Below are 14,607 nucleotides of genomic sequence, written 5' to 3'. Positions count from 1 at the left end.
TGCCTAATTTATATATAATTCTATGTTAATTATGGTTTATTGTTACTATATTATTTACTATTATTATATGATTACATAATAGTGTCTTACTTCTGCCTATTTATATCTAGCTTTTCATAAAAATTCAATACAGTCCAATCTAAGGAAAGAAAAAATCTCTCCTCATTTTCATTTTCTAGAGCTATTTACAGGTGCCATGTTTTAAAGTATGTGATAGTTTGATATTTCCTTAGCATTCATATGATAATGGATGTTTTCAACACTTTTATTTCTGTAGAATTAAGATTCTGGGGTGCCTTCCTTGCCTCCCTTGCTGCCCGTAGTATCTTCCTTTCTACTATTTTTTTCATACTTCTAAATCATCAAGAATAAACTGACAGACATACAATTGATGTGAAAGATATCAACTCCTGATCCTGGATGATCTCTGATAAGTCTTTATCTTGAGAAAATTAGACCAGCAAATTTCTTCCAAAAGCTAGTACTTCTGGATAACGCCCAATAATTGATTTAATACTCTGCAGGATGAGCTTTCTTAGGGGAAGGGAAACAGGACAGATGTAAATGGGAATGAAGCTTATTTTCCAGCACTTTTGCTGCTATGTATGGGTGGGTTTCCAGATTATGTAATTCAGTTGAAATGGAAGTTGTCTCTTTGCCTGTAATGTCCACAATTCCCCTTTAATACTGAAGATCTGTAATCCAATATTTCCTGGCAGATCCATGTTTCTCTCCCTTTCTTGCAGTCATCCCGATTCTCTTGTGTTCTGGTTTCCTTTCTGTTATCTTTGTTCTTTTTGTTAAGTTAAAATTCTCTTGACTTCATAATGTCTTACTTATGTTTTAACTTATCATTTCCTGTAATGAATGTAGTTTATATGTTATCCTTTTGCATTAGTGAGATATTAGGATTCCAAATTATCCCACATCATCACGTACAGCTAACACACAGAATCTGTGTGTTTCTACTTGAAACCTAAACCCATCTAAAACCAAGTCAGCCTGACTTGAAATGAGATATAAATGGTAGACACAAAGGGGCCTGTTCTGATTTTTACTATACTGATTTCAGCCTAAGTAATTGCCTAAGCTAAATCTCCAAAGGTTATTTGTCTTGGATATAGACATAAATGTGAGCAAAATCTCTTTGTATGTATGTTTGTTATAATCAAATGCATTATTTGTATAGTATTTCCCTGCCCACACACCAAATCAATTATTTGAGGACTCGTTGAGCTCAGAAAATTGTGTTGTGAGAGCTTGAGGATTTGTAGAAGAGAAGTATAATCTATAGGCTACAGAAATATCTTTTTTAGTTCTTGGGAAAATGCAAGTGTTCTCAGGAAATCTGTAAGAATTATCAATCACAATTGCACCCTGTTTAGGTGAATTTGTTATATGTGTACTGCTTTTAACTGCAGTGAGCATTCTGCATGCCCAGAGCTTTCCCATTACTGACACCTCTGCAGGCAGGATTTTGGGCCATATACATTTCTATTATTTCTTAGAAACCATTTTGCAATCCCCAATCCTACTTAATTTTTTAAATAAACTCCACCAAAGGCCCACTGCATTGTAGGTGACAAGAAATTGTTACTGCTCTTGCTACTCTTTACTAGCTAGAGTAAACTCGATATTTAGATTCATGAATACCAGAGTGGAAAATGCTTTATGACAGATGAGGTGGAGCTGAAGGCAAAAGTTTATGTGTAATGCAACATCTTTATAACACTTATATGCAGAAATAATGTCATGGCAGCAGCAGTGAGGGATATATATACAAGTTAACATTAGTCAGAAATTGGTAAATGACAAAGGATAAGTATGACAGGTACCAAAAAGGCAGACAAAGTGACAAGAAAGGAAAGGGAACTGAAAGATATAAAACAAAAACAAAACCAAAAACAACAAAAACAAAAACAGGAAACTGAGGCTCACACTAGTGCAGATTGCAGAAAAGGACAGGAGACAGAAGAATTTATTGGTCTAAAACTTGAACTTGCGTGGACGGAAGCATCCAATTTGGTATTTTCAAATCAATACAAAACAATTATGTTTTCATTATCCAATAATTATTACAGTTAAGCGTTTTCCCATGTTTTCCTATTCTTGTGGATTTGTTTTACAGAGCACAAAAAGTGAAATTTGTGTGTGTCAGTAGGTATTGATAGATAAACTGAGCAAAACAAGCAATAGGAAAATCTTTGGTCTCATTTGGTACAGGTGATTGGTGCTCTTTAACCAAGCCTGCACTATGGGTACCACTTACAATTAATTAAATGGTTATGGGTTTTTTCAGATTTTTTGCTTGTGAGATTACAGAGTAAGGTTTCCAGGGCAAAACAAGCAGCTGTTTTTAAATTCAGATGATAATGTTTTCAGCAGACTGCACCCAACTGTAACATCCACAAGTCCACATTATGTCTCACTACAGTTTATATCTTTATAGTAAGGCCAAAATCAAGAACTCATGAAAAATTGCTTACAGTGTATGTTTCTGTCAGAAATGAATTTTTGCTTGAAGTCTGGAAAGAGTAATGAAATGTTGTGAAAGATTAACATTTTTAATGAAGAAAAAAAACCCCGTTCCTCTTATTTCCAGAAGAAACGCATTGGAACAAAAAAAGGGAACTCTATCCCTATCATGGACTTGGCACCATTTTCTAAATGAGAATTTTTTTTTTTTAACTTTCAAATTTAAAATTATATGACTTTAAATGTTTATAGAAGTCTGGTCAGCTAACAAGTCTTGTTACCAACATGATTGCTAATAATTATTTGTACAAACCAGTGAGAGGATGTCATCCAGGCACGCTCTAAACTCAGAATGTGGTGTCTTTTGTCCTCAGTCGGAATGTGGATCCGGGACTGCGAGGGACTCGCTCCACCGCTGCGCACTACAACACCCTGAACCGGATGGACAGACACCGTGTCCTGGATGACCACTACTCCCCGGACAGAGAGAGGTAAGTATGCTGCTGCTGGAAACAGCTGTGTCCTGCACACATCAACGTGAGTAACTGCAGTATGGCAGCTTGCTAAAGTCAGTGACATACCTAATCCCAGAGATTAACATTTCTCATTTATCCACTGGTTATGTGACATATATTACAAAGTATCAGAGCACATAAGGCTGACAAAACTGTCCGGTGAGTGTATGTTTGCCAGGAGGGAATCTGAAAAAATCTACAAGAAAATACAGAATATAAGAGTTGAATAGTTTAGTTGTCCTTTTTTATAAAAATATTCTTCTATGTTATATTAGTGAATTCTTTAAACATCTTTTTAAAAAAATCTGTCAGTAGACCCAGTCATTTTTCTGCTGAATAAAGAGGGATAAAAATACATAATTTCAGCTCAATATTAATGTAATGCTCCTGTCAGACACAGTGCAGTTCACAGATGTAACAAAAGTATATTCTAGTACTATGTTCTGTTTTTGTCTTTGCTCAATCTTCTGAGACACTTTGTAAAAAAGAAAAGAAAAAATGATTAGGACAGCATGTATGAAATCGGAATCTTTGTGTTTAGAGGCACATCTGACTATGACTAATGTTTTGCCTAATGGAACTTCCCAAACAGTAAGCAGAGCTTTAGCAACCTCTATGAATTTTAATGATGTAAAAAAGAATTGAAGCAATAATTGAACAATGTAGTTAATTTTGCTGAATTAATTGTGGCAATGACTTTGTGAGATTAAAAGAATTATTGGTCTTTTCCACCTCATTGTCTTCAGGTAAAAAATCAAAACAAAAGACATTTATTACCTTTAATTTTTAAATTCTTTCAGCTTTTTTGCACCAAGTTGAAATTTCTACACTTTCTAATGAGAGACATAATTGCTAGCTTATGTCTCATTTTATAATTGCATATACCAAGGAGTAATATAGATATATTTCATAATCTTGAGTAATATATGACTAGTATTTGAAGTTAATACTTCTACAGATAGCCATTACAGGTTATTCTTCAAGTGACATCAAAACATATCTCTAGGGTTTCTAACTGTAATACAAAGAATTTGAGAATTTGGTGGCTTTTTGTTAGCAATATTGAACAGAAAAGATTATTATTTCTTAAGAGACAGTAATGTGATGGTCAATGGTTATATGGAATGCAAGACAACATTTTTCAGAAGATTAAAATATTTTCATTTCAGAAGATAAAAATAATAAATAATTGTTCCCAAATACATGTTACAAAAAAAGTATCAAAAGGAATTAAAACCCAAATCTATTCAAAGTGATTTGTAATTTAATTTGGTGAATAAAAAAATCACATGGGCAAAAATAAAGCTAATGAAAAAACAGTGAGGTGTTTATCATCCATAATAGTGGCTGTATTCATCACAAGTACAGTAGATCATAAGTCAACTTCCTTTTCTCATTAATTATTTAATATATCTGCTTAAATTATGGAAAAAAATGATTCCGTTGTTTCATTAGAATCTGATTTTCATACAGAAGGCAATAACTTGAAGATTCTAAACTGTTTCCTTAAAAGATGATTACAGAATGCTTTTGGGATACAATGTTATGTTGATTTTACGACCAGTAGTCCTTGAAACAGGATCTAAACTTGTCCTTAGAGTCTGTATGCCTTATGGAATGCTGCTGCATTTGCTTACTGTGCAAGTTCATTTGTTGCCTCCCAGATAAATGCAGAGCTGTGGAAGGTTGCTTGAAGTACTGTGCCACAATGTTTTTTCACCCCTTAAGTCAAATAATTCCGACTGGACTGAGCTGATATGGAGAAAAATAATTGGATTTTTTAGCTTATGTCAGAAAAACAATATCATAAGGTTGTTGGAGATGAGATTATTGAATTTTCACAACTGTTCTAGATTAAAAGGTGTTTGCTTGATACATGGGCTCTGAATCTCTGAATAGAGTTTTATATGTTGTCTGTATTTTCCAAAACACACAGAGACATTCTCCTCTTCACACATGGTGAGTTGTTGCCTGTGTAATCAAATTATTGACTAGTTATGCCTCTAGTGCAACATGCAGTCTCTGAACAGAAAAAGTCTATTTCCAAATGATTTTTTTAAATTTTTGTTTCAATTTGACAGTGATTTAATGCATGGAAAGATTATTAGATTTCAAAATTTTTAATGAATATTTGTGACACCATCTCTGCTATATAATAAAAAGCCAATGGTATCCCTAAAGTAGCTCTTTAATAGTATTGCTCCTGAAAACTTCTGGAACTGGAGGCAGTTGGGGGAAGTTGAAAAGTGCATCTTTTTTAGGTTTGTAATATCCCTCCATGTTATCCACACTTGGCTCTGAAAACAAATCACATAATTCCTTCCTGCAGCTCTGATAGTTTCTTGTTTCCATGAAACAGCTTTTGAAGCTGCTTGCAGAAAGGGGATTTTGAAATAGTACAGTCTTGTAGATGTGCTCCGTTGCTAAGTTAAAGTATGACTGAGAATTTGAGCAAGAAAATTTGTTCCTTCCTTTTCTAGAAAATTCAGCATTAAGTTCTCTAAGGTATATGGCACTGAGGAGTTAGTTGAAACGACATACAAAAATCCTAATGACCTCAAGTCTAATGGCAATGTAAATATTCCTTCAAAACTGAATGCATATAATAGAATAGAATAGAATGAATGGAAAATAAAATTATTTTTTAAAACCCTGAAATTTAAAAAATTTAAAATTTAATTGGACGATCTTTTTTAAAATAAGTTTTAACTTTTTTAAAAAATAATTGGAGGTAATTTTAATTTCAAACACCAAACCCTTAAATATATAAAATATAGCTCTATCATATACTTATTTTTGTATAATGTAAGGGTAAATTTATGGTTTAAATTTTTATCTGTTGCTGTATTAAAAAACAGTCAAATTGTACTGTGTACACTAACTCAAAGTGAGAAACCATGTTAATTTTTTACCTGTATATTTAATATAGGTCTACTAGTTAATTGTTATCAAAATATAAGGGTTTTTGTGGGTACTCACACTCTTCTGTAATAGCCTAAATTTTTAATATAAAGAAATATGAATGCTTATGACCTAATATGGACCCAAGTTCCGTAAGAACATTTATCTGTAATGGGATAACCTTGTAAATGTCAGTTTGACATGTTTTAATAAATTCTCTAAAACTGACCTTTAACCTCACTTGAGAAACTGAAATCAAACTATAGAAACTAATGAGAAAATTTTAGAAACAGTTGGATTTAACCTGAGTTTTATATTTAAACAATGAACATAATTAGGTGAATTAGAGGAAAAATGTGAGAATCTTAGCATAATTCCAGAAAGGAAAAAGCAAACAACAAAACCACCAAACTGTATCTGTGTGTTTCTTTCTGAAAGATGTATCAACAGTTAACAACACCAAGACAGTGTGAGAAAATTGTACTCAGGCCCACAACTTCAACAAACTGAGATACTATTTTACAATTATTAATTTAACTATATTCAATATCCTAGGTGGGTCTACCCTGAGGAATAACCTTGCTAATGGTGAGTTTAGCATAGGTATGTTAAGCCAGAGCAGTCTGAGAATGCCTGACTCAAATAGTCTTGCACGAGAAATGCGTGAGAAATCTCCTAAAGTATTTTTCTGAAAGGCACTTACAAGGAAACAAGAGAAAAGGGAAGTTATCCACTATCCATTCATCAAAGCTATTGTACACTTTCCACCTGAAAGAAGAAAAGTTGTTACCTATTTTATTAAAGGAACAGGGTAGTCATAAGCATGGATATTGAGAGAAATGTTGTCCATTATTTTAAAATCGCCTCAAAAATGTTGTCTAGGTGTGCTGGGACTAGTAGAACTGTCACACCCCTGTTACTGAGACAAGATTTCATTCACATATTTGAATAGACACTTGGTTTTTTTCATTCTGTTGAAAGCATGTGGCTTTAATTTTTTTAACATGAAGTAAATGTTTAAATACAGGACAAAAAATTCCATTTGCTATACTCAAACCAGTGAAGACCAAAATAATTCACTACAATGAGCCTGTTCCATGTTAGCTAAAACACAGTGCAAATACCTGCTTCTATTATTTGACACAAAATTAAAAGTGGCAAGAGCAACATAAATTTTACGTTTCTAAATGTCATCTTAAACCATGCAGTTGCTTCATCTGTGGGTGGCAGGGTCCTAATCCAATACTGTTATTAGGTAGGTGCCAGGTTAGGTCAAACTAGGAAAAGAATATTTGATGCATTTTTCCATATTAACATACTTAAAAGTACAGATCTTTTTTTCAACGTCTTTATTAAATACACAGATGAATAATATGTAATTAAGTAGTAATTTATTTATTATTTAGTTAAATTTTACTGTAAAATCATATAATTGCAGATTAAAATACATAGATATTGTAAAATATAAAGGGTTCCTGATGCTCTGTCAGGAAATCTTGGGAGAATTTTTTCAGGTTTCAGTTGTGTGTGTCATGTGGGTAACGTTCCCAGATGGGGATATACAATGTCACTGCCTTGCTTCTTCCAATACCCAGTAAAGTAATAGAACTGCATTGCTGAAAAATTGCTTATAGCTATGTTATAAAATGTTTGCATCAGTTTGAATCTCAATAATTGCAGTGTTTCTTTAAGTTCTTTTTCTGCTTTCAAATCGCTGTTTAATTGCACAATTATCTGCACCACCCACCTGGTGCTTCCATGAGTCTGCTGAAGGATGATTATCTCCAACAGGGATGTCGGAGTAGGAAGGTGGTAAAGAAGAAGCTCTGAGCCAAATTTTAAAAATCCCCACTACCACCAAGAGTCATAGCTATATTCCTCAGAATAAAATGCACAAAAAAAGGAAAAAAAAACTGTGTTTAAAAATAATACAGTTCTGATAAAAGACTTCTCCTGCACCTTTGGAGCAATAATTTAAAGTGCAGTATGGGGAGCACTGTGATAATGTGATACTGATTTTCTTATTGAAAGTCATCTTGATTGAATGTGTGTCAGCTCACAAATTCTCTGCTGATAATTGCTATTTTTTCTCAACTAAAGTCTTCATATTGTCAGTTACATTTAGATGGAACATTTCTAGAGGAGAAGAGGAGGAGATTAGCAGAAATTTCCAGGAGATTAGCAGAAATTTCTATAGAATCGATGTAACAAAAAACATCCATACCATTATTGGTGGAAAAATTGTAGATGTTTATAAGTAAAGAAAATCTGTTTTTTTCTTTTAAAAACCCAATTATTAAATAAAAATATTAATGTATTCAATGAAATGTAGCAGGAAAAATTACATAACCAGTGCTTAATTCTTGAATGGATTTCACGTTTTCTAAGTACTAAGAGCTTGACTACACATTTTATTCACATAGTTTGTTGGTGTGATTTGTCAGGTGTTTGGGAAGCAGCATGGAAAACATTCTACCACAGAACATTAACTGTTGCCTTATTCAGATGAGAGTATAATCTTTTAGAATGGTATACCTGGACCGTGGAAAAAGTAACTTGTTGTAGTAGTTGCTTTCCATTTTTGAAATGAGTAAGCTGCTCATAGAGTTGCACCTTTTCTCTGAATCCACATCATTTTACTAGTTCCTAGCTCCTTTTCCCTTGAACAATTCTGTGCTCAACCTCATAGTCAATGTGATCCCAGGCACAATTTTTACTTAATTCCTTCCCACAGTGGTTTCCCTAAATTTCATATGGCAGGTTTCTCTTTGCTACCACTTTGATAGCTTTTTCTCCTCTAAATTTCCAACTGATTGACCCCAAGAACCACATGTTTCTTACTCTGCAGACTGATTAAGCTAATTTCTATTTGTTCACATTGCTAGTTTTTCAGAAAATTGTAACTTTAGAAATTTGGGTTAAAGGCAAATTCATACAGTAAAAATTAATTTTTTTAACAATTTAAATATTTTTATGCTCTTCATGTATTTAATTTATTGTTTCAGTTGAAAAAATGTAAAGAAGTGTTCCTAAAAATAGAGGATAATACTATTGCCAATGATACAATATATTGCTTTAATTGCAATCAGGTAACACTGGAAACAGGTGAATATGAGAATAGACTTTGATAGGATGGGAGAAATTTCTTGCGTCAACTGAGTTTCATTCATGCCAGCTCTAACAGAAAGGAACACAAAGACTTGTTTTGCATTCAGAATTATTTATGGATATTCCAATGAGCACAAGGGTGTAATAATACACAGTACTTCAGCCTTTCCCCAAAACCACCTGGGAGCCTACTGCCCACTCTAGTAGGGAAGCTGGAATGCCAATCAGATTTTAGGACCTGGTCTCAGAGAGTGAAAATGGAAAGAAATTAATTATCTCCTAAATGCCTCTTCTTTACTATTAAATAAAATATTTCAAGCAATAGGGAGCATGTTAAACTTCGTTTGCATAGGAGGAACAGAAAGGCATTCCATGAGGCTCAAGTGAGGTACTCTGTGTGTGAGTGCTTTCAAGTGTGCTTCTGAGACTTCTGGTATGTTAAGCCTTGTCCTGGATACTAAGTACATCCAATTTGGCAATCCAATCAGTTGCTGAATCACTGATTTCTGTTTTCTTACCCTAATGGTTCACTGAATTTTGTATGAAAATGGACAAATAGGTGAGCAATATCAGAAAAAATTGTAAGTATTTTTCTGTTCACTTTAAAAAAAGGAAAGTTAATCCTGTTTACCTATATACCCAGAATCTTTTTGTCAGAACAGTGGAAATCTCTTTTCGTCTGATACAGTGTGGAAGGGGATGGGGCTGTGGGTGTATAATAATGATCATATTGCAAAAGCTATAATGCTGCCTTACTAGACTAACTTCATTATCTTAATATAAGTAAAATGAATTTTTGCTGCAAATTTTCTGTCTATTCTATCTGTAATAAAAACGGTAATGTTTCATTAGTCTATGAGGATGCAGGTTATGTTCATTTTCCCATACCATCATTTGGCATGCTTCTGCCATTCTTCTATAATGTAGGAAGTAAAGAATGGGTGATAAGAGGCTAGAAATCTAAAGCTAGGCTGCAAAAAATAAAAAGGTATTCTGGAGTTCTTTTGTCTTTTTAAGAATCTGACATATCTAAATTTTGTCCATGTCTCCATCGTCTTCTGAGCATTCCCATGTATGTGTGCATGTAGAGTAATGATTTTCATTAACAGCCCAAATGATGTATTTAGTTGAGATGGAGATCTGGAACATTACTGGAGTTCTTTGGCACTTAGGCAATGCAAAGCTTAATGTTTTTACTACATTATAATATATTTATTATTTTAAATGGTTTATATCAGGGATTAGCCAAAAATGTGGTATATGTTTCAGGTTTGGACATTAAGAATAAGTCATAGGCATTTTTGGTGTTGCTAACATATTTATAAAAGCATAAAGAATTTGTTTTAATATACATATATAAAAATGTATAGAATATATTTAATGGTAAAAAATCAACTAGTGTGGTATTGGCTGGATGCTCAGAAGAAAGATGACATTTAAGCATTTTGCTCTGCATGTTGAATCAGATTGGATACTAAGAAATATTTTTTTGCTGAAAGGGAGGAGAGTCTATGCATTGGAGCATGCTCCCCAGGGAAATGGTTGAGTTACCACTTCTTGAAGTGTCCAAAAAACAACTAGAAGCAGCACATTACAGTATAGTTTAGTGGGCATAGAGCTATTTGGTCAAAGGTTGGGTTTGATGATCTTTTTTAGTGATTCTATGATTCTGTTAAGTTAGATAGCATGGTTAACATGGCCTCTGAGACAAATGGAGAAGTATGAATAGCCAGTAACTCCAGAGGGTCAGGTCAAGCATAAGCTCAAGCTAATCCCACTCCTATATATTGATAGCAAAGTTCTGGGTGATGAGAAAGCTTATTTAAACTCGTACAAGTTATTGCATATCAAACTGTATAGATGGTTGTATCCAAATGCTACCTAAATGCTATCATACTATGATTCTGAAAACCTGAACTGAGTATGAAACAAAAAGAAAAAAGGAAAAGGATGAACCCCCTGCCAGAAAATCCCAAGAAAAATTCCCAGAAGTTGGTAAGGACACTGGAGTTCTGAGTTTCTACAAATATTAGAACAAAACTTGATACCAGAAGTTGGGCAATCAACACAGTTTGGTGGAGATAGGAAAAGCTGTAAGAACTGAAATCCTAAGCATTACATGAACTGATGGTGTCTCGTTCACACACAAATAAGTGAAGTGAACAGTCTGAGGTGTTCCTCCTTATGAACAATAAATAATCTATGTGCAAATGGCATGTGTATTTCTGTGGAATTCATGTTCTGCAACATATATTCTGCCTGATCCTAGTTTTGTTTAAGACATTGGCTTTTAAATAGTTAAATATATTCTATTTATTGATGTCATATATTTTTAAAGACTACCAGGGAAACTTCTCAGCAGGTCACTTGAAAGATAAAAGGCAAAATGAATTGTTAAAATGTCATCTACTAACTGGAAACACTTAATTGCTTATTAATACTAGAAGAAGAGTGTTGAGGTGTTAGTTCCAGGGTTACATCTGGATAATTTAAAGGTATATTCATGTGGATGTGGCCTGGCAATGTATTCATGTAGTGGAGATAATAACCTGTTGTGCAATTGTTTGCCATCATGGTACATTTAGCTCTACATTTAGAGATAGACGCCTACATTTTTATTTGACCTTTGAGTGTGCCTATATTCCAGAGAAAATTTTAAGAACGTGTGAATTATTTTTATGTTTTTTGACAGCATGCTGACTGACAGGCTGCTTTGGGTAGACTGCTTTTGATACTTAGGTCTTTACATTAGTTTAAAAACATTCATAATTTTTCACAGTGTAAACTCTGACCATTTTAATAATTATTAGACCATCAAATTTTAACTGTACCATGTCAAATTGGGCCCTGTTGAACTGTTTACAGCTCCTCGTTCTTGCAACAAACTGCAAAGTTTAAATTGCATGATCAGGGATTTAAGTTAGTTTGTTATAGTGGAATCTCTTATTCTTTTGCATTTATTTGACAGAAGTGAACACAAAGACATCTTGTACTATATATAATTGCCCTAATATATGAAATATTTTCATGTGGGTTATGGTGGATTTTATCCTTATGCAAAAGAAACAAATATAATAAGTGTAAGTAATGTACCTACTCATAAAAATGTATTTGATTACTGGAAAAACATTAATCATAAGCAAATTAAGATATGAGAAATAAAAATAAATGATTAGGTTTTCCATGTTTCTTGAGAAGTCAGTTTACACTTCCAATGTGGACAGTTGTGATTAGACTTTCCATTGAAATATCCCAGCTTCTGGGAAACTGTAGCAAATAACTCCTTGTTAATGGTAAACCCCTCTCTTTTCCAAACCCTTTTCCCTGTACTGTGTGCAAATATTTATATTAAAAGTAAAATGAATTTTTCTATTTTTAGTAATTGGAATATATCAAGTATAAAAAGATGTTTAAAATGTATAAATGTCGACATTTTTTCATAATACAAACAAAATATAAATAATTTAGTGTTATTATTTTGAACTGCATTTGGGTTTTTTTGGCATATTCTGGTACTGATGTTATATCTCTTCTCTATTTATTTAAATAATATAATTCTTTGATCTAAATTCACCTTTTATCACAATATGATCAGTATTAGGAGAACTTACACTTAGAAATGGGAAAGCTCTGGAGCTATGTGGGGACAGATTTAGAAATGGTGGTAGATTTTCAGACAGATTAGGTAAATCTCTTTGAAAGATATTATTCATACTAAAGTTATGACTACCTTCAAACAAGGTACTCTGCCTTCAAACAATAGGTAATCTGACTTCTCGAGTTGCTTTCAAAGATTTATGCATTTTTTCTTCCTAACTGAAATACTGCAGAAAACCCCAAATTTCAGCTCTCTTCTTGATCCAAAATCTCCCACTGGCTTTTCAGAATAAATACGTGAATCATCTAGATAATTTTATCTTTAGAACCATATATCATATTATTTTGTTAATAAATCCAGTGCTCTTAAACAATGTTTTGTAGCTCCTGTATTCCCAGATTGTAACATGTTCTGTTTTGCGTTGTGTATCATTCCTTCTCCATCTCATTGTCTCATATCTGTATTTTTTTTTCTGCCATCACCTCAGTCATTATGTTACTTTACCTCGTTCCTGGTACACCCAGTCCACAGATCACCATTACAGCGAAGTCAGGTATATGTTTTCCTCTGTGTGACTATGCGTGGGTAATGCATGTACTTCTGTGTACCTACATGTCCACTTCTGGTTTTATTTGTCTGTGTAGAGTGGTAGAAAATGTAGAAGCTGAGTTAGTATCATCATTAGATTTGTTAACATAGTGTGTGCACAAACACTGGGTAATTCCTACTGTGTTTCACTTGAATATTTTCTCACTGCCAATAGTCTATAATTTATGGTCCTCAAAGATGATGCTTTATTTACATCAGTCTGATGTCTTTTAGAGAGTATATAAAGAAAACAATTTAAACCAGCCAACACTGATACCTGATAATACTGTGATTTTAATGTACATAAAATCATATATGAGGGGCTGTGTTAAAGGTTACAATAAAACTGGAGAGTGATACCTTTCTCATAGTCTTGAAGCTCCTGTAGATGCAAGCCAATATACTTTAATTTTTAAAAGTAGTTTTGCAAAGTTCACTGAAGTTCCAGTCATGTTCTGTTCCAGTGTTTTGTTCTGTTGCTGACATTGGTAGTTTTTTATGTTGTTTTGTCCTGGTTTCATCTTTTTGTTGCTTTTCATTGTGTTCACTTGTTCTGTTTTGGCAGCCAGGATCACACAATGTATCCCCTATTTTGTGAAGATGCAATCAGATTACTCCGCTCCCGTACGATGTGCCGTACCTATTCTGAGGGTGCTTACTATGATCTTGAGAGGTATAACTGATGTGGAGTACACCATTAGCTCTTCCACACTGACACTGCCATGTTTGATTTCCAAACTGAGAATGTCATCTGTGTTTTAAGAGATAAACACATACAGTGAATATGTTTTATGTTACTCTGGGTATGTATGCCTTTTAAAACTGACTACTCAGGGCCATGGGTAAATCCCAAGAGGTGCTGAATAGCTTTGCAGAAGCCATTTTTAAAATAGGTTATATGGATATTATATGTCTTTTATAACCCTTATTTTTGCTGGAATTTTCCAGAGTGCTTGTAGCATTTATTATTCTCTTTGAAATAACAAGGAGAAGTCTATCTACTTTAAAGTACACAGAAAGAGTGTCTTTCTGAAGTCTTATACTTTGCATAACTGAAAAATAGAGTGCCAAGTAAAAGGTTATGTTGTATATATTTGTATACTGCATATTCTGTGATTTTGGAATACTTGTACACACAATGCCTGTGTGTGATTGCAGAACGTCATAGTTCCTATTTTCACATGAACTATGTGGGGAGAGAATTTGAGCCCATAAGAATTGCTGCGAAATAATTTGCCACTTGAAATACAGTGGCTTTTAAGAGATGCTGCTGAAGTAGTGTGATTAAGATATTTTCAGAAATATTGCAAACTGAAAAAGTTTACATAGTTTTGTGTAAGTAGAAATAAAAATATCAAACTGAAAACTGTGAGCCAATAAAAAGGGAGTGGTGACTTCAGATCAGATACAATTGTTGACAGA

The 14,607-nt window shown here is 33.5% G+C and overlaps 1 protein-coding gene across 40 annotated transcripts in view; it reads left to right on the top strand.

The window, feature by feature from the left end:
• The window catches only part of RIMS2 (regulating synaptic membrane exocytosis 2), a 446,716-nt gene that overhangs the window by 286,639 nt on the left and 145,470 nt on the right, over positions 1–14,607 (top strand). For 25 of the 40 annotated variants that reach the window (XM_063389634.1, XM_063389477.1, XM_063389671.1 and 22 more), the window contains one exon: positions 2,850–2,966. In XM_063389634.1, the coding sequence (XP_063245704.1) occupies positions 2,850–2,966 (117 nt within the window). Of the gene's footprint in view, positions 1–2,849; positions 2,967–13,084; positions 13,151–13,750; positions 13,859–14,607 lie in introns of all 40 variants that reach the window. The other 15 variants (XM_063389557.1, XM_063389462.1, XM_063389522.1 and 12 more) reach the window with 2 other exon arrangements.

The sequence above is a fragment of the Prinia subflava genome, chromosome 1 (genome assembly GCF_021018805.1).
Source record: "Prinia subflava isolate CZ2003 ecotype Zambia chromosome 1, Cam_Psub_1.2, whole genome shotgun sequence".
Classification (NCBI taxonomy): Eukaryota; Metazoa; Chordata; class Aves; order Passeriformes; family Cisticolidae; genus Prinia; species Prinia subflava.
Note: the sequence above shows the minus strand (reverse complement) of the source record. Positions and strands in the feature narration are given on the sequence as shown.